A 24,759-nucleotide genomic window follows, 5' to 3' on the forward strand; every position below is an offset into this window, starting at 1 on the left:
GTGTGGATATAGTTGACGATTTCCATCACAGGATTCATGACGTGGTCTAAATTCAGCGTTTTAGACACAAGCTGCTCCCGATGAATGATGCAGTGGAAATTCCCAAAATCTGGAAAAGTGTCGTTGGCTTTACAGAGGCCCACAAGCCCGTTTGCAGCTCCGCCCATAGAGGGCGCTCCATCCGTGGCTATTGCAGCTCCGCCCATAGAGGGCGCTCCATCCGGGGCTATTGCTGTCAGTCTCTGGATTGGCAGATTTGCTTTAGCAAACTCGTTAGTTATGGTTTGTTTCACATCGATGCCATGGGTCCTGTCCTTCAGTGGCTGAATATCAAGGAGCTCTTCTTTGATCACACAATCTTCTGAAACTGACCGTACGGTATGGCCAACTGTGGCTTGTCTTGTATGTCACAAGACTCATCCAATCCTGTTCTCCTCTCTTCCTCTACCTCCTGGGAAATAATGAAGTGATAGATCAATTGAGATCTATAAGAATATGGCTAGATCCTAACTCCAAAGTATCATGGAGGACTATAGAAGAATCCACAGTTAAACCAATCAAGATAGAAGACATATTATTGTCAGGGACAAAGAGATCTTCATTTACCAATCCAATTATTTTAAATTCTCTGCTGGTTTGGAATGATGTCACTCATTATATGGGAATAACTAATAACTTCCCTATTTGGAATAACAACCTATTCCGCTCTGGCGTTAAACCTTTTACCTCTTCTTTATGGGATAACAAGAATATACATACTTTTGGTCATCTATACAATCAAAATTGATTACTCTCCTTCTCGGACCTGAAGGGGACATCTGCTCTTCCTGGCTCTGCCTATTTTTTATATTTATGGCTTTGTTTAACCATGAAGGCCTACGGAGTACCTTGGGACTCCACAACCATCGCATCCTCTAATTGATGCACTTACTTCTATGAGTTCATTTACTGGACTTACCTCAATTCTTTTGAGGAAATTTCAATCTAACCAAAGGAAATCCCTAGCTGTTGTTCATGTCTGGAACAGAGAGCTGGTTGGAATGGCTCCCGAAATCAACTGGAAGCTGGTATGGGAAAATGTTCTCTCCTCTAAAAACGTATCCCATCAACTCCTACACTTAAAGTTTATTCACAAATTCTATTATACTCCACTCAGACGGTTCCAAATGAAACTTGTGGAAGAAAATACTTGTAAGAGATGCAATATGAGGGCCATTGGAACATACCTTCACATGTTCTGGGAATGTCCAACTGTCTCTCAATTATGGACTGACATGTCAACTACTCTTTCAGACATTTTGGCCATGCCTGTTCCTAGGTCTCCAGCTGCTCTGTTGCTGGGCGACATTTCTGCTCTTTCATTGAACCATCAGAAAATGAGCATCCTTGTGGCGGCATCAACAGCAGCGAAGAAATCCATCATTAAGGCTTGGTTCAACCCAGATATCAATTTGAAGATCACATGGCTAACATTTTATCTAGACATTCTAATCTCGGAGAAGTCCACTGCCAGGATCCATGGAGCTAAGGCATCCATAGTAGCAGCATGGTCCACTGCTGTCGACCAGATATGTTTGCTTATGAGTCCTAGAAGCTAGTTTATTGTTTAAATTCAAATTTCTTAAAAGTGAATGTACTGGTTTGTCTTATTCTGTCCTGTCTTGTCATGCATTGTCCCTGTCCTGTCTTGTATTGCTTTGTTATTGTTGCGGTTGTTGTTTTTTGTTTTGTTTTGTTTGTTTGTCCTGTATTGTATGAATGGTGGAGTGAATGTATGCGGATCTTGTCTGGTATGATTGAATGAATGGATGAGGGAGTGAATGGTTGTGTGAGAGGATGACTGTCTTGTAGGAGTGGGTGACTGAGTGAATATGGGTGGATGTATGAGTGAGAGGGTGGGAGGACATATGATGTTTTCTTAGTCCTTTGTAAGTTCTTTTGTTTAAACAAGATCAAATTATATCTCATCTATATCTCATCTACATCTTGGTGTGTTTGGTCTCTGAGCTCTCGGGGAAAAAAAAGGAAGCGAAATCCAATCCGACACTGAAATATTTGCATTTCTGAAGATCAGAATGTAATTCTGTTTCAATAGCACGGTTTATGTCCGATATTCTGTGTTCAACTGTGTGGCGTGACAGACATCTGATACCATCTTTTTCAGTTTATCATTTTCTGGAGACAAGATTTCAACAACATCAGTGATGCATTTCTTCACAAACTTGCCTTCGCTGTATGGCTTTTTAGCACGAGCAATGTTCCATGCCACTCGATAAGAGGCAAGCGTCGCTGTCTGCCGGATTGGTAAATGAACGGAACAGCTGGGTCTGTTTGTGTCTGACTTTTCAAGCTATTTAACTTGTACTGGCGAAGTTCAGTAGGCCTATATTTTGGGTAGTCCTGGTCAATGTTAGCATCCCAACTGGCATTTCAACGTTGATTCACAGGTGATTCAATGTCATGTGATTACGTGAATCAACGTTGGATTAGGTTTTGATTTTGAAAGGTGAATTAACGTTGATATTGTGACGTTGTTCCAACATCTTACTCTTCAACATGGGTGAATTAAGGTCTTACAATCAACGTTGCATCACTGTTAAATATGTGTTGAATTTGAAAGGTGACTCAAGTTTGAAATCCCAACTTTGTTTCAACTGCTTACTTTTCAATCAATGCATGTAGCCACGGAGAACAAATGCGTGAACTTTTTAAAATTTTATTTTACATTAGAATCAAGATGCACAGGCCTACAACAGCTGTGAATGGGGTTGCAACAACTCTGACAACTGTGCAAATAGCACAACATAAATCCAACAATAATGTGAAAAATAAGTGTTTGTGGCACTAGCATGCACACACACAAACACACATTTTGTGATAGCCTTCTATACAGCAACAGAAAAAGCCATTCACAGTCAATCTGCCAGCTGGTAACAGCTTTTAGCTTTCTAAACATACCTCTGCAGCACAATACAACCCAGACGTAGCCTATGTTAAAATGCGAAAGCAAAACCAACTCAGCTAGCAAGCTAAACAATATAGTAAGCTTACAATCTACAAGTAGCGGCAAAAGTTGGACAACAAAGGAATGACTGGCACATTGCTCAGCTTGTGTATATATGTAGATACTAGCTACGTCCAGCTAGTGCGAGACAAACATTACACACGATGCACCCCACCAAAATTTCCAAAGAAACTACGGTGTCCATAATAGGACATCCTCGGATGTCCACAAAAGGAAATTCAAATCTCATTCTTTGTGCAAGTGCAAAATAAGGATTTGTGATCAATAAAATTAATTTATTGCAAAGATATATATATATATATATATATATATATATATATATATATATATAAAAAGCAAAACCTTTGTCGGGCAACTTTTTACCCATATTGTGCATTAAAGGGCTGTAAGGCAGGTTGAAGACATCATGTTGACGTTGTACATCAACGTACAGATCTTCAACATAATTTCAACGTTGATTTATAAGTATTTTATCAACCTTTTCCAACCATTGAGCATTGAGCCATTGAGTGTTGTGGTGAAGTGGCGCTGGAGATTTGAGGCTTTGAAATGTCCCAATGTCTGGCATATCAGACAGAATGGCTTACCATTACATTCGATGAAGAAAAAATTACTCTCCCACTAAAAATGTCCTGTGTTCGTCTTCATATTTTCTTTCGCTGTACATTTCTTTCGAACCATTCTTTGGTTGTGTACAGTAGCCTAGGCTACTTTAGCTTTTGTCGTAAAAGAGAATGACCCAAGTAAAGCAAATTATTTTCATTTATTTTGTTACCAAGGTGATTTGCTACCTATATGATTGGTTTGAAGTGGTTCTCACGCGACTTCCTAGCGAAAAGAATCATATGATTTTATGACAAATCTGCAATAAACTAAAATGGGCGGGAAGAAATGCACAGCGAAACTAGAGAGAGAGAGAGAAACGTTCTTATGGAATGAAGGATTTTTTTTAATTTTATGAAAGGATGGAAGAGCCCCAAGCCAACTTTTTATTTTATCAATGGATGGAGGAGCCGCACATTGACGGGCAAAGAGCCGCATGCAGCTCGAGAGCCGCGGGTTGGCCACCCCTGCCCTAGCGTAGGGGAGACCAGGGGCAATTGTAACAATTTTTGGTTTTGATGTCATTACTCAAAAACCTCTTGAACTATTTGGATACAATTTTTATGTAGGTAAGTTGTATCTGTGTTCTACTTGTTAACAGTCAACACATGTTTTTACAAGCAATGCTAGTCACAATATTGATTGAAACACTAGAAGTCAAATGTTACATTTGCCCCCTCGTCCAGGGGCGATTGTAACAGCATATGGGGGCAATTGAAACAACACACGTAATACCTTTATATAAATACCAAGGACCACAATAAACTAATTCCTACACTGCCTACACTGTAAAATGTGTCAAAGAGAATTTTGGTAACACTTTACATTAAGTGTGCATTAACTACTATGTAGGCTACTACATAGTAGTAAATGCATTTATTACATAGTAATTACTAGTATTACTATGTAAATATGTATACCATGTAAATACTATAGTGTAATTACACTACAAGTCTTACTTGCTGACTTATAGTGTATTGTATAGTGTAGTATTTACATGGTATATATAGTATTTACATAATTACTAGTAACTACTATGTAATAAATGCAATTACTACTATGTAGTTACACAGTAGTTAATGCACACTTAAGGTGAAGTGTTACCAGAATTTGTATATAAACATTTAAACTGAACACAACACTTTTCTGACTATTTCAAAAATTTAGAAGCTTCAAAGAGACCGCCACCACCACAGAAGAAGACTACCTCAGAAAAATAAATTCACTCGGACAGAACGCGTCTAAATAAGTTATTTAATGGTAGCGCCGAGGCTTCAAAACCCAGCATTTGTTTGAATAGACCCTTTTGCTTAGGTAAGTGAAGTTTCATGTTTATCTGACACTTGTAAATATGAGAGCCTCTCCTAAATAGGCCGACACCGATTTATTTTGATGGCGAAGTGAACGGAGGATGAAAGGACTAGTCTGGCATGAGCGAGCATGCGACTACAGGACTGAAAAGGGCTATGGTTAATGTAGGAAGATATCTGGGCTTTGAGCCCAAGTGGCACAGACACACCCCTATTTGGCATAACTTAAACATACTGTCAGGTGACAAACCCTTAACTCCACAACCATGGATTATAAAAGGTATACGAACATTGGAAGATGTTTCTGGTCAACATTCAATTCTAGATGTCCCTGATTTAATGTCCCGTTTTGGTGTCCTGGGAAACTCATTGTTTCTCTACTTTAGGTTGAGGTTTTCTTAGATGCTTTAGTAGTGCTGCAAGTTGGGGGAACAGGATATTTTCCCTTGTCTTTGTCTGCCATCGTTGCGAGACAAGATGGCTAATGTTCCTACTACGAGCTGCAGGAAGGAATGATCCTCCTACCAGCTGTAGGAAATTATGAATGGGCCACGTTCGCGCGCGTCCGTGGGAAGCTATGGTTGACTGGCAGATGGCGCATCCAATCATTGATCCGTGGTACGGGTAAATGATTGGACAAGCTATTTTCCAGTTTTGTGTGCTCCCGCCTTTTTCATATCGAGATGATTTCAATGTTAGACCATTCTACAGATTAATTGCTCTCGGGTTGTGAAGAGAATTGCAAAAAAATATTTAAAAAAGTAGCTGATCTTGACCTCCTGTCAACATCGCCTCTGGTGCCTTTAAGTCACTCAAAGTTCCCTGGGGACCAGCCACCCTATAGTGTCTTTGATAGACAGAGCACCTCAAAGAGGGACAGTCTCTTATATATATGACTGCCTCATGGTCCACTCCTCTACGGATCTACCTGGGATCAGGCCATGGGAGAATGACTTACCTCAGGGGGGGGGGGGGGGGGGGCATAGACTGGGAAGCTGTATGGGATAATGTTTTTGGGGCGTCTAAAAATCCAAACCACCAATTAATCCACTACAAGATCTGCCATAGAACATACTTAACACCACGTAGGAGACATCTGATGGGTTTGGCCCCTCACCCATATTGCACATTTCTGTGCTCAGAGAGTGGTGGGCACTCTGATGCATGTTTTATGGATTAACATTAACAATTAGCGATGAACAATTCTGGGTGAATGTGGTGGACAAGACGTCTGTCTTAGTGGGGAAGCAATTCCCCCTGGACCCTGCTCTCCTCCTTCTGAATGACCACTCCAGGTTTAAGATATCTGAGAGCGAACGTAAGCTGTGGCTGGCTGGCATGACAGCAGATAAAAAATTCATAGTTTTACACTAGTTACCCCCCCACCAACTATCGATAAAACATTGGCTACAAGCTCTTCTTGATGTGATATATCTAGAATGGTCATCAGCACGGGTCAATGGTGCCAGGGTACGAACTCTGAATATGTGGAGAAAGGCTGCAGAGGAGGTTAAAACCTTACTGTCGTGAGCTCAAAGCGTGCTTGGTTACTTTTATTTCTGGTGAATGTTTTACAACCCCTTGTGGTTGAATATTTTTATTGTTACTTTCTATGTATTCATTCCTTTAATCCTGACTGCTTTTTGTTCTGTAAAGAGTGATTTCTTTCGTTTGTGTCTTCCAGGGGGGGAGGGTTGTTGGGTGGGATGGGGGAGCGGGGTTGACTCTGCCATGTTTCTGTATGGTTCAAAATGTGTAATGTAAATGTTGCCCCCCCAAGGGGGTTTGAAAATTGAAAATAAATTTAAAAAAATAATTACAAAAAAAAAAGTCTGTCGGTGGAACGCACTTTCAAATCCATACCTACCAAAACAGAATGACCAGCTAACATTAGCTGAATTAAGAAACTTGCTGCTTTACCTTCCAACTTTATACAGCAGGTGAGTGAAAATGTGTCCTTCTCTTACCACCTCGCTGTAGGCACTACCAGTGGTCTCATCAGATTAGCACAGCGTCTCCTGTGATTCACTCATCAACATAACAATATGCTAGTGGATGACATGCATGTTTTTTGCCCTCCGAATAATGAGTAACTTCGGATAGAAAAAAAAATGTTTCCAAGGCATTATCTGTGCCTTTCCGAATAACGTATCTGTATTGACTGTATTGTTTCAAAGGTGGAAAAATGATGGTTTTGTTGTCTTGTTGATATGGGACTTGAAGTCTAAATCTGAACCTAAGATAACACCAAGACTTGTAAACTCAATCAAACCTTTAATCCAGTTTCAGTTAAGATTATTAAACGGCATTTCTCATTTTATTTTATCAGTAGGATTTCAGTTTTGACCTTTAGATTTAAGAACACCTCACCCAGGCTTGGGATGGTAAAAGGATAGCCCCTCGGCCCCGAGCCTGGGGGGAGAGGAAGAACCAATCCCACCCAAACGAAGAAGGAAGGAAGCTTTAATAAGTCATTGCTCATCCATTTATTTATTTGTTTATTTATTTATTTATCTATTGCTAAGACAGGTAGTAATGGAGTTTATAGCTGCAGCATAATTTGGTTCAGCAGAGATGTACAGTTGTGTGTCATCTTTATAGGGTTAACCCTATGGAAACATACATTGTGCTCTCTAATGATATCCCTGAGTGGCAGCATGTATAGTGAGAATAGTAATGGAACAAGGCAGCTCCCTTGAGCAACCCCAAAGCAGGTGTCATGTTTATCAGACACATGATCTCCAAGCCTGATGTAGAATGTTCTCCCTTTGATGCATGTTCTGAACCAGTTTAACACACAGTCAGAGAGACCAACCAGCCTTTGAAGACGATTGATTAGTATATTATGGTCGATTGTATCAAACGCTGCACTTAGGTCTAATACAGTAGGACAATAATTGAGACAGATAGATAGATAGATTGATTGATTAATGCAGTATTCTCTGACAGAATAAATGCAGTATTCTCTGACACCTCTACAAAACCTATTTGGTTTTTTTCTCTTATCTCCAATAGCAATGTTTCTAAGGCTTGTCTATGGGGAAAGGGTCCAATTTCTCTGGGGAATTGCACAGGCACAGTCAATCAGGGGGAGCGAATAGCTCTCTCCCATAGCTGCTGTTGCAGAACAATGAAGCCAAACAGCTAAATTACAGACGACCCCCGTGTTGGTGCTATCGGAGAGAGAACGGGGATTGGGTCGCTTTTATGCAGAATGAACCTCTGTTAACGATAACAGATCTGCTTGACTACCAGGCTGCGTTTCGGGGGGCGCTCGCAATTAGCATCACAGTCGCATCGCTTTCCAAAGCCTCAGGATCCAGCCTCTACTCTGCTCTTTTCCACTGGGAGAGTAAAGGGATGGTTTTCGATTCCGGGGTTTAGACGCACCCCCCCGTCCGGCTGTTCAGCGGTTCTGTCTGGCGGCAGGGTGATTGAGATGTAGCCTTTCTCTGAGACCACTCACGCCTCTCATGCCTCTGTAGGACTTGAGGGTTTGAAGTGTGGAGTCTTCACGCTGTAAACCTCCACGAAATTCACCCGAATCCAAATTTCGCAGAGGTTTACACCGCGAAGGGATGGCTGTTGTAATTGAGATTACTGAAATTAGATGTAACTGAAATTAGTATTGTTTACAAGTTACTATTGTTTCGAAATGCAGAGGCGAAAGGACCTATGGTGTTTACAGGACGACTTCAGAACATAAACCATGTAATTCCTGAACTTGAAATCCACATATATCATACTTTTTAGAGTTTTTCGAGTGTGCTCAAAGCCAGCAACGAGCCAGGGCGCGCGTGCCAACGTTATTACTCTGTACTGCACAAAACATTACATTACATTACAGTCATTTAGCAGACGCTTTTATCCAAAGCGACTAACAATAATTGCATTTAACGTAGGAATTTCAATCTAAAGTACAGTGCAATATAATATAATACAATAAGTGCTTAGGTGGGAGGATTGTTGTAGTACTTCTTGAAGAGATGAGTTTTGAGCCTGCGACGAAAGATGGGCAGTGACTCTGCTGTCCTGACATCAGTGGGCAGTTCATTCCACCACTGCGGGGCCAGGACAGAGAAGAGCCGTGACCGTGTCGATCGACCGCAGGAGCCTCGGAGTGACGGGGCAACCAGTCGCCCTGAGGTAGCAGAGGGTAGCGGTCGGGAGGGGGTGTAGGGTTTGACCAAAACAGAAATATTTTAACCTGTACTAGTCAGATACATGGCTAGGCCATGGAATAGGGCTAAACATGAAATGCAGTGTCCTTATCCTTTAACTTTAACTTTGTTAAATGACCTTGGCAGGAGGGTGACCGGTGCGACTCGATGCTCGAAGGCCTCTCAACGTCTGAGGAGCTGAAAGACTCCACTCTGGTTCTCTCAGAGCTGACTGACTGCTCTGGTTCTCTCAGAGCTGACTGACTGCTCTGGTTCTCTCAGAGCTGACTGACTGCTCTGGTTCTCTCAGAGCTGACTGACTGCTCTGGTTCTCTCAGAGCTGACTGACCTCTCTGGTTCTCTCAGAGCTGACTGACTGCTCTGGTTCTCTCAGAGCTGACTGACTGCTTTTTATTCTCTCCCCGCCTTTCCCCACTTGCTCCAGCACGCATGCGCACAGGCCGGCGCGCAGACTGGCTATTCTCCGGCTACACTCGCGGCTCACATTCTCTGCGCTACGATCGGATTGTTGGTGCCTAGAATATTGTGTGCAATATGGCTGAATATTTGTCAGATTTAGAGGATCTAGAAAATGAATTAGAATATGACGGACGTCCATATCGTTTTGAGCCGCGAGTGCCGGAGAATAGCCAGTCTGCGCGCTGGCCTGTGCGCATGCGTGCTGGAGCAAGTGGGGAAAGGCGTGTAAAGATCATATTACAGAGGCTAAAGACCCCGTATTTGAAAACCACAACAATGCCTCGCTTTGAGGAATCTCAACTGTCGATTCATCCAATCTGATTGATGAAAACAACCGTTTAGCGGCCGAAAATAGATTTTGAGAAACTGCATTCTCGTTGCCCCGATCACCGCCATTACATGGATATACTGGCTCGCGCTGGATTTTAAATTTCTTCTACAGGCCTCCGAACTACACAAAAGTGATCTCGGTGAGTCAAACTTCTTATAATATGTCGTAAATAAGGTCCAGGTTGTCAAAAACGAGCATTGTCCTTCAAGCAACTTGTTTTTAATAAAGCCTAATATCTGAATGACTCTTTCTTCACAATTTAAAACAAATGTTCAGATACACGTGTTTCTTGTCAATAGAGGGCTATCTATTTCTAAATAAAATAAATCTAATGTAGGTAAATTACTAGATGTCGTTTTGAAGCCAAATTTTATTCAAACATTGGTCCACAAAAAAACACATATAGAATAATGTTAAACTGCAAATAAAAATGAATCGAAATAATATATATAGCCAACGACCTCCTGAGCTGCCTGCCTGATGATGGTCTCAGGGCTAAAGAGACCGCGCGTCGTTCCTCACCCTAACTATTGGCATGCTATCAATGAAAGAAAATACATTGTAAATAAACATGGTTTTAGGCTATTGTTTTTATGTAGGCCTATAGGTTAAGCTATTTGTGTTCATAAGGTAACGTCATTGTACCTATAGCCTATAATCCAATTGACTGGAACCAGGGGGTTTGACAAAAGTTAAGAGGCAAAATAATTTGTCTTGACTGCATTCAAGATGTATCTTTCACATTAAAACTACATACAAAGCTGACCAATAGCATTAGAAAGATCTCTTCGAGAGCTTTCATTTCACCTGTTCATTCTGCCCAAATGTCACTCGCGCACCCCTCTGGTTCTAAGCCCCGCCACGGTCTCCTGTCATTTCTCCCTGGCTTGCAGGCACGACTTGCTCGCACGAAACTTGAAACCTATGTTATCATGTAGCCAGTAGATATGCTAAGAAAATTGCATATGTTTGCAAACTAAAACAAGTGAACACAATTTTACAATCGAAAATGCTTATGAGACCATTATTTTACTTATATGGGGCAAAAGTGGTTTCTCTTCCTGCTTCTGCCTAAGCCCTCCACAATACCACAACACAACGGTGTCATGTTTTACCGAAGGAGAAGTGAAGAAGACGGTAGCTAGCAGTAGCTAAAGCAGTTAGCTAATGTTAAGATCATTCCTCTAGCTGCTTTGCTGCTAATGCGAGTTCGTCTCCGTTCCTGCCCGAGAAACAGAAGTTGAACTAATAGCATCAAAATCAAAATAGCTACAGGAATCAACGTTGTAAAGTTAGCTATCTGCTTTTTAGCCACCGACAGCTACCGTTAATATTATGAAGCTGCTGTCGTGAGCTAACGTGCTATCACGGTCTCATTGTGCAGCTTCACAGGCTGCTATTAGCAGACAGCACTAAAGTTGACAAAATCACACTTGCACATCATTAGAATTCCAACCATTTATATGGGATTTATCATTCAACTAAACATGGAACCTGAATACTACCTGATATTTCAACCTGCTGCCATCAGTGATCGGAGCGTCTGCTTGTTTGAGTCATGAATATCTTACGCAGTTATATTCCATGTAGTGTCCCAAAACTGTTAAATCATTCCCCATGTAGTTCACTATGAGTCGCACTCAATACATCCATGGTAATAGGGAGGGAGTGAGTGAACCATTTCAAACACATCTCTGGTCAGCTCCGTTAGCCATCTTACTCGTCCTGATGCCATGTATTATGAGAACACTCAGCCTAATGTATTAAACTTCTACTTGTCCCGACAGTTAACAGATATAGACCCGGCGAGATTTACAGAGATAGAAACTATAAATAGATAGGCTTTGTTCGTAATAATTAAATTACAACCAGACAGAGAACAAGGAGTTTGAGAACGGTAGGCTCATCTAATGTGCGCGATGAGCTACAGCAATGGGTCAATGAGTGGTATTACTGCGCCCCTATGGGCAGGCGAGCGGTGGTGCGGAATGACGTAAAGCGCCTGTTAGAATACCGCGGGTCAAGTTACATTCTTATGTTCCCACATCTGTAGGAAAAGTTATGCAAGGAGGGTCCTGGAATTTGATTGAGTGCAAATAAATATTCTTAATTTTTATTCAATATGGACAAATGAGCCCCGCTCGCAGCTTCTAGTGCCCGCTGACTTAACACGAGTGTGCAAACGTTACATGCATGTGCGCAAAAGTGGCACGGCAGTTTTTATACGTCACCCTCTGAGAATGCGAGTGACTCGTAACGCGTGCGTATATGCACGCCTTTTAATCAGCTCGCCAAAGTACCTTTATACACGCAATGCAGGCGACGAAAGCACTGAGTGTTTGTTACGCTGGCACGAATCACACCCCATAGTGCGTGCATGTCTGTGCGTGTGTGTGGGTGTGTGTGTGTGTGTGTGTGTGTGTGTGTCTAGCAGGAGTGAAACCCTATTTGATCTGTTCTGTGTTCACTGCAGCAGCTGCTCTGGCATACAGACAAGAGATTGTTGTTGAAATGCTTCAGAAAAAAGCCACTTGTTTTCTTCAGCAGGCTGGGCTCTGTGTGACAGACAGACAGACAGACAGACAGACAGACAGACAGACAGACAGACAGACAGACCGCAGGCTGGGATGAGGATGAGGATGAGGAGGGTGCAGATGAAGGCTGGTCTTGGCTCTGCTCCGGGGGGGTTGACGGCAGCGTTTCGTCGCTCTGCGCGTCCGGGGCGGGAGACGCACTCGTAAGTGTTCACTGTGAAATTAGAATCCATCCGTCAACCGAACGTCATAAACATTTTATTTTCCCTCAGCTTCTGATTTGATGTGTGGCGGCCAACTGCTCTGCACCGCCTGTGTGTGTGCGCGTGTGTGTGTGCGTGTGTGTGTGTGTTTGTCCACGTGTGTGTGTGTGAGACCAGCCAGGAGACACTCAGGGGAAGAGGAGAGACTGGGAACTGTTGAGCTGGTCTCCATGGCAATCATGAGAGAGCTGGGTCTGTTGTCACAACAGTGTGTGTGTGTGTGTGTGTGTGTGTGTGTGTGTGTGTGTGTGTGTGTGTGTGTGTGTGTGTGTGTGTGTGTGGTCAATGCGTTTGTGCATCTGTATTTGTGTGCGTGTGTGTCTTTGTTTGTGTGTGCATGTGTTTGTTTCTGTGGGAATCCGTGTGTGTGTGTGTGTTTGTGTGTGTTTGACTTAGTGAGTGATTACTAATGACAGTGTGTGTGTAATGCAGGTGCTGAGATAATGCTGTGGTTTTAGCTGAACCAATTTGTGTGAAAGTCTTTCATGTGGGATTTGAACCCCACCAGTCCACATCATATGCCTGTGTGCATCTCCTCGCTGACTCTTATCCCTCCCTCTCCCTCCCTCTTTCTCTCCCTCCATCTCTCTCTCTTTCTGTCTCTCTCCCTCCCTCTCTCCCTCCCCCTCTCTCTTTCTCTCTCTCCCTCTTGTCTGTCTGCCTCTCTCCCTCTCTCTCTTTCTCTGACTCTCTCCCTCTCTCTCCCCCTCCCCCCCTCTCTCTTTCTCTGTCTCTCTCTCCCTATGTCTGTCTTTCTTTGTCTCTCTCTGTCGCTCTCTCCCTCTGTCTCCCTCTTTCTCCCTCCACCTCTCTCTACCTCCTTCTCACTCTCTCTCTCTCTCTCTCTCTCTCTCTCTCCCTCTGTCTGTCTGCCTCTTTCTCCCTCCCTCCCTCCCTCTCTCTCTCTCTCTCTATCTCTGTCTGTCTCCCTCTTTCTCCCTCCCTCCCCCTCTCTCTCTCTCTCTCTCTCTCTCTCTCTCTTCCTCCCTGTCACAGCGGTCCAGTCTCTGAACAGTCTGAATGACCAGATCGCCCACTTCATGGTGAGCAGGCCCGGAGCCCTGGCCAACGAGGCTGACTCCTTCCTCCCCGCTGAGAGGGACACCCTGAGGAAGTCCATGGCCCTGATGAGGCACCTGCTGATGGACGCCCAGGTAGGCTACTGTAGCTCCCACACCTGATACTGTTTCACTGGCTCTGTTGCCTCTGGCCAGATCAATGCAGCCTATAACATCTTCATAACAACCCAGGTCACCAGGATACCAGACCTGCAGTAGCTTATGTATTTGAAATGAGGAATGCTTGATTTAAGTCATTATGAACAACTAATGTAGTGTCCTGAATGTACAAACCATGTGATAAACAAGCACACCTCAAATAACATCTGTCTCTCTGCAGTAGAACCCTAGAGCAGTGTTGTCTCAGCATGTGGGGTTAGGGTTAGGGTTAGACTCCGCCCCCTCGGGTTGCCTAACCCTATTATAGTGACGATGACTCTTCCATAGTGGTGGTTCATTGAGAACTCTTTTGACGTGATGTTGTGTTCCATCTATGACAAGTGGAAGCTTTGGATAAAAGAACCATAATGATTCTGATCTGAATAATCAATGCCTGTCGCTCCATCCTGACTATTCGGTTCTGCTCTTACTGTAGTTGAAATGTAATACCAGATATACTTATTGCAAGAGCACAAGCCTCTGGCTTCATATATGACTGGGGGGGGGGTTCTCTCACAAAACAGGCATAGGAAGGCCAACTATGAACTACTGTAAGGACCCCTATTAGGTGAAGGTCTAACAAGATGGAATCGTCCCCAAATGTCGGCATTTCAGAATCAGAAGCAGGTTTATTGCTAAGTAGAGAAGGAAGTAAGGAATTCTGCTTTGGACTGACTAGTGGAGAAAACATATGTGGTGTCGTTATTGAAAGGTTACATTGAGTTTAAGGTTTCTATTTGTTGCTATTGTGAATTAAAGAAAAATGCAGAGAAATCAACAGCGACATATTGTGATAAATGAAGCGGGTCAAGCAAAGCGTTGTGTGGGACCACTTCAAAAAAAAAAAAGGACAAGAAGCCCCTTGCAAATATTGTGATGCCGTGAACACGTACAACACGACCACAACAGCAATGCTCCATCACTTGAAGAACGTTCACTCGGATAAGTTGGCTCTCCTCGTCTGACCTGCAGCAAACCTAGCCTGGTATGACCATCCTGATCTAGCGAGCTCACTGCTTCGCTCCGCAATATCGGTCTGGCCTTCGCTCCATAGAGAGCGATTATGTGGGCGGGGGTACTTGCCTTGACAGACAAACACCTTCAGCCAATCAGCGTTTGCCAAATCCAGTCAGAAGAACGGCAAAAACGTTTTTTTCCACCGAGAAACTCCGCTAGTGCGTACTCTTGTTCTTGTTTAAGTGTTGTGATTAAGTCTATTTCTGCAATAGCTGCATTAATAGCTGCGTTTATTCTTCTAACATTAACGTAACCACTCGTTGCTTCGGGAGCCGCCATGTTTGTTTAGCAAACCTGACGGTTATGGATGAGGAAACGGTGACATGTCTCCTGGAGGTGTGCCCGGATATATAGCCTGGGTGACCCCTCACCCAGGCTCGGGGTGGTAAAAGGATAACCCCCCGGCCCCGAGCCTGGGGGGAAGTTAATCATCTACACCAGACATTCCCAAACTGTGAGGCGCGCCTCCCCTGGGGGGCCCCAAAGGAATTCACTGTCCCCCATTGGCTCTGACCCGAAGGGGCGGAGTCTCGCCATCACGCCAGTATCCACGCCACGAACCCCACAACTTGCCCTCTGTGTGGGCTAGAGACACTCGTTCTTCACCAGTGGGTTCAGGTGGGTGGCCCAGAGAGGGTTATACTGTCCCCAACTGGCTCTGACTCAAGGGGGTGGAGTATTAAAACCACACCCCTATCCACGCCATGGATCCCACAACTCAGCCCGAGAGGGCAAGAGACACATGGTCTTCCCTAGAGGGTGCAGGGAGATTGCTTGGAGGTCAGTACATGCTCTTGGTATTGTTTGGAAATGTTGGTATTTTAATTAATCGATTGATTGATCACATTACCAATGATCGATTCACGGACATGCCTACAATTTGCAACTATGTTACACAGGCAGGAATGACGTGCTCACACTGTTGCAACACATTTATTTTCAGGGTTCAACTGTTAAAATACAATTTAGGACACAGCGAAGGGTAAATTGTCATTTTGTTTAATTTCTGAGCTGAACAGCTTTTCGAAAATTCAGATTCAGGGTCTGGAGCCAGGCTTTCAGTAATAGAAAAAACTGGATAATTTAGTAGTGAATGTTGAAAAACTGGACATTTAAGTGTTTTATGTTGGAACTTGGGACACCCAGCTTGAAACTGGGACAATACCAGACAAACCATGACATCTGGTCATCCTATACTCAGCACACTAGCTAGCACACTGATCACAGCACATACTACTCAGCTAGCCACTTAGTTTTCTATATTCCATCTTCAGGATGTAAGGAAAGAAAATGCTTGTCTCTCACAATGCCTCTGTTGGCTTTTCTAGAATGTTCTTTCCGATGCATAATCATCAAATCTCTTTCAAGAGGAGTGTTTATATGAAGTCGGCTACTGTTCTGTGTTTGAGGGAGAATTTCTTTAGACAGGCAGGCAACAATAATAAAACAGTCTGTTTCGCCCTTGGGTATCGATCGATAATTCATCTTTACACGTTAGCCTTCCCTTCGGTGTCTTCTCATCTCTCTTCCTTTCAGGGCGTTGTGATGAATGTTAGTGGAAAGTTGACATCGTGATGTATTTTGGCCATCCGTCAGTCCTGTCACGGCGCCGCGTGTTGATGGATGCAGAGTCACCTCTCTGTTCTCCCACACAGCTTCTCAGACACACGCTGGCATTGATTAAAGGGAAAACGATTGGGCGAAAGGCCATCTTCTTCGCCACAGTCCCACCGTATTCAAAATGGCATGACAGATTGTCCGCCTGCAGTCAGTTTTTCTGCAGCTGAGGAACTCAGGACCGCGAGCTGATGGATGAATTGGAACCTGGGTCATGAATGGACTGACGATTATCTTGTGAGGGAAGTTGTACTTTACTTTTTTAGCCATTCAGTGTTTAATGAAGCATCCTGTGCAAATCAAAATGACAAATGATCTAGGTGTTTGCCTGGTGGTTCTGGGTATACAACCTCCAACTGGAATGGCACTTGCAGTGGGTCATCCTGTCACTGTCCCATGGACCAGGTAGGACACTGTCCCATGTACTGTACCAGGTAGTACACTGTCCCATGGACCAGGTAGGACACTGTCCCATGGACCAGGTAGGACACTGTACCAGTTAGTACACTGTCCCATGGACCAGTTAGTACACTGTCCCATGGACCAGGTAGTACACTGTCCCATGGACCAGGTAGGACACTGTCCCATGGACCAGGTAAGACACTGTCCCATGGACCAGGTAGGACACTGTGTCATGGACCAGGTAGGACACTGTGTCATGGACCAGGTAGGACACTGTCCCATGGACCAGGTAGGACACTGTCCCATGGACCAGGTAGGACACTGTCCCATGGACCAGGTAGAACACTGTCCCATGGACCAGGTAGGACACTGTCCCATGGACCAGGTAGGACACTGTCCCATGGACCAGGTAGGACACTGTCCCATGGAGAGGTCCAGAGTTGTCTACTCCTTCACAGGGGGGCTCTGTCAATGTCATATGTTTAGCATTCACTCAGTGTAGAGCCAAGGAGCATTCAGGTGGAATGTAGAATCAGTTTGAATTTCTCTCTCTCTCTTTCTCTCGCTTTCTCTCTTCCTCTCTTTCTTTCTCTCTCTCTTTCTCTCTCTCTTTCTCTCTCTTGCTCCCTCTCTCTCTCTTTCTCTCTCCCTCTCTCTCTCTCTCTCTCTCTCTCTCTCTCTCTCTCTCTCCCTCCCTCTTCACCTCTTTCTCTTGCTTCCTGTGTGTCAGGCCTTCACAATGTTTCTGTTCCAGCAGCAGGACGTTCTGGAATGGAACTGATCCCTGGTGAGAAAGTCTGTGGCCGTGGCCGAATTGCATACTACCTGCTACATGCTATATAGTAGGCACTATATAGTATGCATACTGCATACTATATAGTACCTACTGTTCCACAAAACGCGTGTAGTATGCGAGAAAATACAGCATGCTACTCGAGTCATCCAGCGGAAGTGACGGGATACGATACTGTTTACTCCCGCGAAGCTGTGGTACAATTATCCGGTGTTTTCTGTGATCATTTTGTGTATTATCCACAAAAATGTAGCCTTTTCCTGGCATGGGATGTGCGGCTGCTGCTGCCGCCAGGAGAAGACGTATTCGCGCTGCAAGGAGAAGAGCCGTCATGAGATCTTCTCGACATGCTTGTAGTTGAGGTAAATATTGAACGTTAGCTTGCTAGCTACGCTAGTTAGCTAGGTTAGTTGATAGCCCCGCATGTGCTGGCTTGGGGCTAGCTATACTGTTACATTTGTACCAGGGATGTTATAGTAAATAGATTCTGAGAGGCAGGTAAGCAAAACAATAAAACTCAACTCATTTTAAAGAGGTGGGTAAACTGAGTTTACCTGGGTTTACTCATCACTACAAGCCTGCTTTGTAATGTTACATTTTAGCTCTACAGATAATGACATTTATCTATTATCATATTGTAAAGACAAGTATATGCCATACGCACAAATGAGTTAAAGTTTGCCCTAATAATATTCCCCCTATAGGCTCACATGGAAGACAGTCCTCACCAAGTCAACGTCCCTGCTGAGGACCTATTTTGACGGCGCGGACACAAGGAGGGACTTCAGATTGTCAAAATCGACACAGAGGAACCTTGGTGATGGTCAGGAGGATGGGGCAAGACCATGGAGGTGCTAATAATAGCAATAACAATAATAATAATTCATTGCATTTAGAGCTTTTCTCAGTACTCACCCTTTACAATGGTCTTGTCATTCACAGACAGGTGCTAGTCTTTGGAGGTAACATTACATCAGTCATTTAGCAGACACTTTTGTCCAGCATTACCTTAGTCATTTATTTAGCAGACACTTTTGTGTGTCTGCTAAGCGACTTACAGTAGGCCTAATTGCATTTAACCATTTAAAGGTTGAAGACCTTGATGGTGGCCATGGTCCTGCAGCTGCAGATCATCCCAACCCTGGAGATGGCCTCAGAAAGTGTCTCGCAGCGGCAGCATCAGCACCAGCACAAGCTGCCTGGATCGCAGCTCTTGGTGAGCACGACTACCCCCATCCTGCCATAAGTAGTCAGTCTATCAGTTCATGAGTGTGTTTGCCTTGTTCCTTATAGACAGCCTTGAGGCTTTAAACACCGATCAGTTGGTTATAGGCAGCCTTGAGGCATTTGTTTAAATGTATTTGTATTTAAATGTATGTGTAACACTGTACATAGTAATCAGTTTAAGTATTTTGGGGGGAGACAACAGATCAGCGTTCTCCTGTCAGTACCTTTTGCAAGGAAAGCTAATGATCTGACCAAATATAAACAAGTCAAAAGTATATTTGAAGACCATTGTGTAATAAAAATATCCAAGAAATGTTTATGGTTGTGTTTCTTCCATTATACATGTAAAGGTTACTTCTTGATGTATTAACATTTCAACAAAGTGTAATATCTACACATCAGACACATTGTCTTGATATGTCTACAGGTCATGTACAGTAACTTGGAAGGTCTTAACACAACACGCAGAGCGCTTTGGACATGTAACTCCCTTATCAAGTAGTAGTCGTTAGTCAGACACATTAAACAGTGATGCTTTCATAACCGTCTCTGAATAATTCCAATGAAGCATTATGAACCAACATGTGTGTTCCGTCTTTCATGCCTAATTGCAAACTACAATGTCCATTAGGAATGTTCTTTTACTCTAATGACTGGTTTTAGGTATAGTGACATTTGTTCTTTGACTGGGAATACATTACAAGGAATGACACACAAACACCAATTTAATTCAAGAAAATACATTTAATAAAAAATAACGAAAACAATAATGGAACAAGATACGTTTTTTTTGACTGAGGCTTCTAGAAGCAACATCAGCCGGTCCTCCCTCTCCTTAAACAACCCCCTTTCCTCCCTCCACTCAGCCTTCATCTCTGCCTTCTCTCTCCCCCATTCAACATCAGCCGGTCAGACGGCCAACTCTTCCCTGTTTAGGGGGAAGAGAAACACCACGCTGAAAGGCTTGGAGTAAGTTAACTAATGTATGCATTGTTGTTTAGAAGCAATCCAGCGGTCTGTTTACTTTGGATATTGATTTATGTAGGACCTACATCTTAGAAGCTGGGCTGCAGGGGACGACGGAGACAGCCTGGATAAAGCACACAGAGAACCTTGTAGCCATGTACAAGGTGATTTTGATCTACAGGCTACATGATAGCAAAGATATTGATAGGGACTCACAGTTTGTATGACACTAGAAAACTGTTATCTAACCTCATAGGACCTAAAGAGCCCCAGAACTGGGGTCAGCACAGAGGGAGGGGAGGCCACAGCCGCTTCGTGGAAGTGGTACGGGGTCTTGGAAGAGGCGATGGGGGCCACCCATGCGGCTGTCCTCCAGAGGATCATCGTCCCTGGTGTGGTCGTTGGTCCCTGAAATACATCCAGAAGTATTATGGGACAATGAATACTAATATATTAATATATGATATATGAACAGTTGAACTCGTTTAAATCATGGAATGAACAGACAATTGTTTAAACAACAACGACATTTCTTATACATTTTTTAAGCAATCATGGTCATATTACATTAATGTCATAGCTTAAATGTTATTATAGCTAGAATCAAGACAAACAGAGTAAATGTTACTCTGTTTGTCTTGATTCTAGCTATAATAACATTTAAGCTATGACATTAATACGTTTTGAGCAAGAGCCGTCTGAACACCTGTAACGTTAGTAGCCTATTAACGTTAGCTGGGCTAGCTAGCTAACGTAACGTCCACCACAGAGATCAATGCAAGCAGCTAGCTATCATGACGTTCTTTTTCGAAATGTCATTTCTACCCCACCTATATACACAAAACTGCATTTGTAGCTCTGTGTCGTTATAACTAAGATATCTGTCCGGAAAAATAATTTTTCCATCGACAAATTAAGTCAATACTTACATTTGAAAACTCCCGCTGCGGTCCCGGAGATCTCTTCGTTCGCCATCTTTTTTTATTTTTCTCACAGCCCAGTGACGTATCACCTCTCGACTTCCGGAACAGTATGCTCTGGACTATGCTACATTTACGCCCATTTTTTCGCCGATTTCGCCTACTATATAGTACCTACTATATAGTAGGCGAAATACAGTATGCACAGTTTTGATGCAGCATGCTGCATCTCGCCTACTATATAGCAAGTAGTATGCAATTCGGACACGGCCTGTCCCTTTCTGGAATGGAACTGATCCCTGGTGAGAAAGCCTGTCCATTTCTGGAATGGAACTGATCCCTGGTGAGAAAGCCTGTCCCTTTCTGGAATGGAGCTGATCCCTGGTGAGAAAGCCTGTCCCTTTCTGGAATGGAGCTGATCCCTGGTGAGAAAGCCTGTCCCTTTCTGGAATGGAGCTGATCCCTGGTGAGAAAGCCTGTCCCTTTCTGTAATGGAACTGATCCCTGGTGAGAAAGCCTGTCCCTTTCTGGAATGGAACTCATCCCTGGTGAGAAAGCCTGTCCTTTTCTGGAATGGAACTGATCCCTGGTGAGAAAGCCTGTCCCTTTCTGGAATGGAACTCATTCCTGGTGAGAAAGCCTGTCCCTTTCTGGAATGGAACTGATCCCTGGTGAGAAAGTCTGTCCCGTGCCCATAAGAAGTCTCGTCTCATTGAGAGGGGTCAGGGAAGAATTTTTACAGCTCACTTTTCTGGCCCCTGGGTGATTCGTTTTTTTTGCTTCCCTCTGGAATATGTAGGGGTGGGACCTATGCCCACCTCCCTTGTTCTCTGTAAAGCGCATTGTGTTACCTCTGCGTATGAAATGCGCTATACGGTACAAATAAAGCTTTGATTGATTGATTTGATTGATAGAGGAGTGTGAGGATGGCATCTGTACTCTGTCAACAACTAGCCAAAAGACACAGCAAAACAACTCAAATGGACTATTACTGTATTATGTGAACAGAGCTGTAGTTTTATTTATCTTGGTTACATTGATAGCCAGTTTGCTGTGAAAGGGTTCCGTTTATAGGTAACTGCGGAAAAACAACTGAGCATTAATATTTCAAGGCAAACCCCAGTAAAAGGCAAAAAATGTACTTTGGAAGGCATTTGGAATGGTCCCTCTCTGAATGCTGTCCCAGAACTGATTGCCTCATTTGTCATTTGCACAAATGAATTATGCATGTTCCTGGTAGCTGTGGAGGGCTGGCTGATGGGATGGGAGTCCGAGGGTGTGCAGGGTGGGGGTTGATATAGTAAATGCTACATTGCATTAGAGTTGCGATAGGGAGCTGCTCTGGCGATGGGCCACAGAGAAATTACTGGTCCCTACAATGGCACAGGAGGTACAACTGAGATAACTAATCTACTGTATGGTGCAGTAGTCTAATCTAGGTCTAATCTACTGTATGGTGCAGTAGTCTAATCTGGGTCTAATCTACTGTATGGTGCAGTAGTCTAATCTAGGTCTAATCTACTGTATGGTGCAGTAGTCTAATCTAGGTCTAATCTACTGTATGGTGCAGTAATCGAATCTAGGTCTAATCTACTGTATGGTGCAGTAGTCTAATCTAGGTCTAATCTACTGTATGGTGCAGTAGTCTAATCTAGGTCTAATCTACTGTATGGTGACGTAGTCTAATCTAGGTCTAAAAAGTAGTCTAATCTAGGTCTAATCTACTGTATGGTGCAGTAGTCTAATCTAGGTCTAATCTACTGTATGGTGCAGTAGTCTAATCTAGGTCTAATCTACTGTATGGTGCAGTAGTCTAATCTAGGTCTAATCTACTGTATGGTGCATGGTGCAGTAGTCTAATCTAGGTCTAATCTACTGTATGGTGCAGTAGTCTAATCTAGGTCTAATCTACTGTATGGTGACATAGTCTAATCTAGGTCTAATCTACTGTATGATGCAGTAGTCTAATCTAGGTCTAATCTACTGTATGGTGCAGTAGTCTAATCTAGGTCTAATCTACTGTATGGTGACGTAGTCTAATCTAGGTCTAATCTACTGTATGGTGCAGTAGTCTAATCTAGGTCTAAAAAGTAGTCTAATCTAGGTCTAATCTACTGTATGGTGAAGTAGTCTAATCTAGGTCTAATCTACTGTATGGTGAAGTAGTCTAATCTAGGTCTAATCTACTGTATGGTGCAGTAGTCTAATCTAGGTCGTTTTACTCACTGGTATGGTGCTGACCCCAGACACCGCTGTAGAATCTGTCTGTGTCTGTCTGTCTGCCTGTCTGTCTGTCTGGCTCTCTGCTTGCCTGCCTGTCTGTCTGGCTCTCTGCTTGCCTGCCTGTCTGCCTGTCTGTGTCTGCCTGTCTCTCTTGGTCATCCTCAGAAAAGTCCTCCATCGGCACTTCCAATCATCCCGATCCTCCATCCATCTGGGCTTGCAGGTTCTTTCCACTCCTGCGTCTTTCTTGAGCACATCCATGCACGTTAGTGTGGGACGCCCTCATGGCCGATGCCCGTGTGTTAGGGTAGGGTGTGTTAGGGTAGAGTGTGTTAGGGTAGGGTGTGTTAGGGTAGGGTGTGTTAGGGTAGGGTGTGTTAGGGTAGAGTGTGTTAGGGTAGGGTGTGTTAGGGTAGGGTGTGTTAGGGTAGGGTGTGTTAGGGTAGAGTGTGTTAGGGTAGGGTGTGTTAGGGTAGGGTGTGTTAGGGTAGGGTGTGTTAGGGTAGAGTGTGTTAGGGTAGGGTGTGTTAGGGTAGGGTGTTCGAGTTTGCTGGCTGGCAGCTCCTGGTGTCTCTAGCAGTGACCCGCCAGTCTCATTCTCCGGTTTCAGAATCAGGTTTATTGCCAGGTAGGTTTTCACTGCCTGTGGACCTACTTCTTTTTTGGATTGGTTGGATTTTCTAAATCTAGCTTCTCCTCCTGGTAGTTGAATAGAGTGAGCAAGGTCATTTTGATTTCCGACAAGATTTCCAACCAGCAAGAACATCAAGAAACATTTTGATTAGGACTTGGGACTGATTCATGTATTGCAACATGACTGAGAAGTTCATTTCATGCTGGTGTCCTCCAGTGATGCTGCTTGCATGACTCATCAATTAGATTGCATCAAGGTAAGAAAATCTTTCTTCCTCCCTTTAAAGAACTGTACAGTATGTACAGTACCCCATGTGATCCCAAACTTCCCTAATCTGCAGCACAGTAACTGTGTATTAGAGCAGGTCTGTCAGAGAGGATAATAGATGGGCCTGCCTGGCCAGGGGGTCTGCATGGCAGAGAGAAGCAGGGGAAGTGATTACAGTATTGATCGGGGATCGGGGGTGTTGAGTTGTGCAGACCTTGCATCATCCCCTTTTCTCTCCTTCTCCTCTTCTCTCCTCTCAGGCTCAGCTTCTTCCTCTTCTGAATCCACTAGTTCAACTGAAACCACTAGTTCTACTGAACCCACTAGTTCTACTGAAACCACTAGTTCTACTGAGTCCCCTACTTCTACTGAAACCACTAGTTTTACTGAGTCCCCTATTTCTACTGAAACTACTATTTCTACTGAAACTACTATTTCTACTGAATCCACTAGTTCTACTGAACCCACTACTTCTATTGAATCCACTAGTTCTACTGAACCCACTACTTCTACTGAATCCACTAGTTCTACTGAATCCACTAGTTCTACTGAAACCACTAGTTCTACTGAAACCACTAGTTCTACTGAAACCACTAGTTCTACTGAATCCACTAGTTCTACTGAATCCACTAGTTCTATTGAATCCACTAGTTCTACTGAACCCACTACTTCTACTGAATCCACTAGTTCTACTGAAACCACTAGTTCTACTGAATCCACTAGTTCTACTGAATCCACTAGTTCTACTGAATCCTCTAGTTCTCCGGAAT

General features: G+C 43.6%; 1 protein-coding gene across 1 annotated transcript in view; it reads left to right on the top strand.

Moving 5' to 3' along the window:
* The window catches only part of kaznb (kazrin, periplakin interacting protein b), a gene marked incomplete at both ends in the record, with an annotated part of 155,122 nt that overhangs the window by 32,697 nt on the left and 97,666 nt on the right, over window positions 1-24,759 (top strand). Inside the window, one exon of the mRNA XM_084446035.1 lies at window positions 13,703-13,860. Within this exon, the coding sequence (XP_084302161.1) occupies window positions 13,703-13,860 (158 nt within the window). The remainder of the gene's footprint in view (window positions 1-13,702; window positions 13,861-24,759) is intronic.

The sequence above is a fragment of the Borostomias antarcticus genome, assembly GCF_949987555.1.
Source record: "Borostomias antarcticus genome assembly, chromosome: 11".
In the NCBI taxonomy this organism is placed as follows: Eukaryota; Metazoa; Chordata; class Actinopteri; order Stomiiformes; family Stomiidae; genus Borostomias; species Borostomias antarcticus.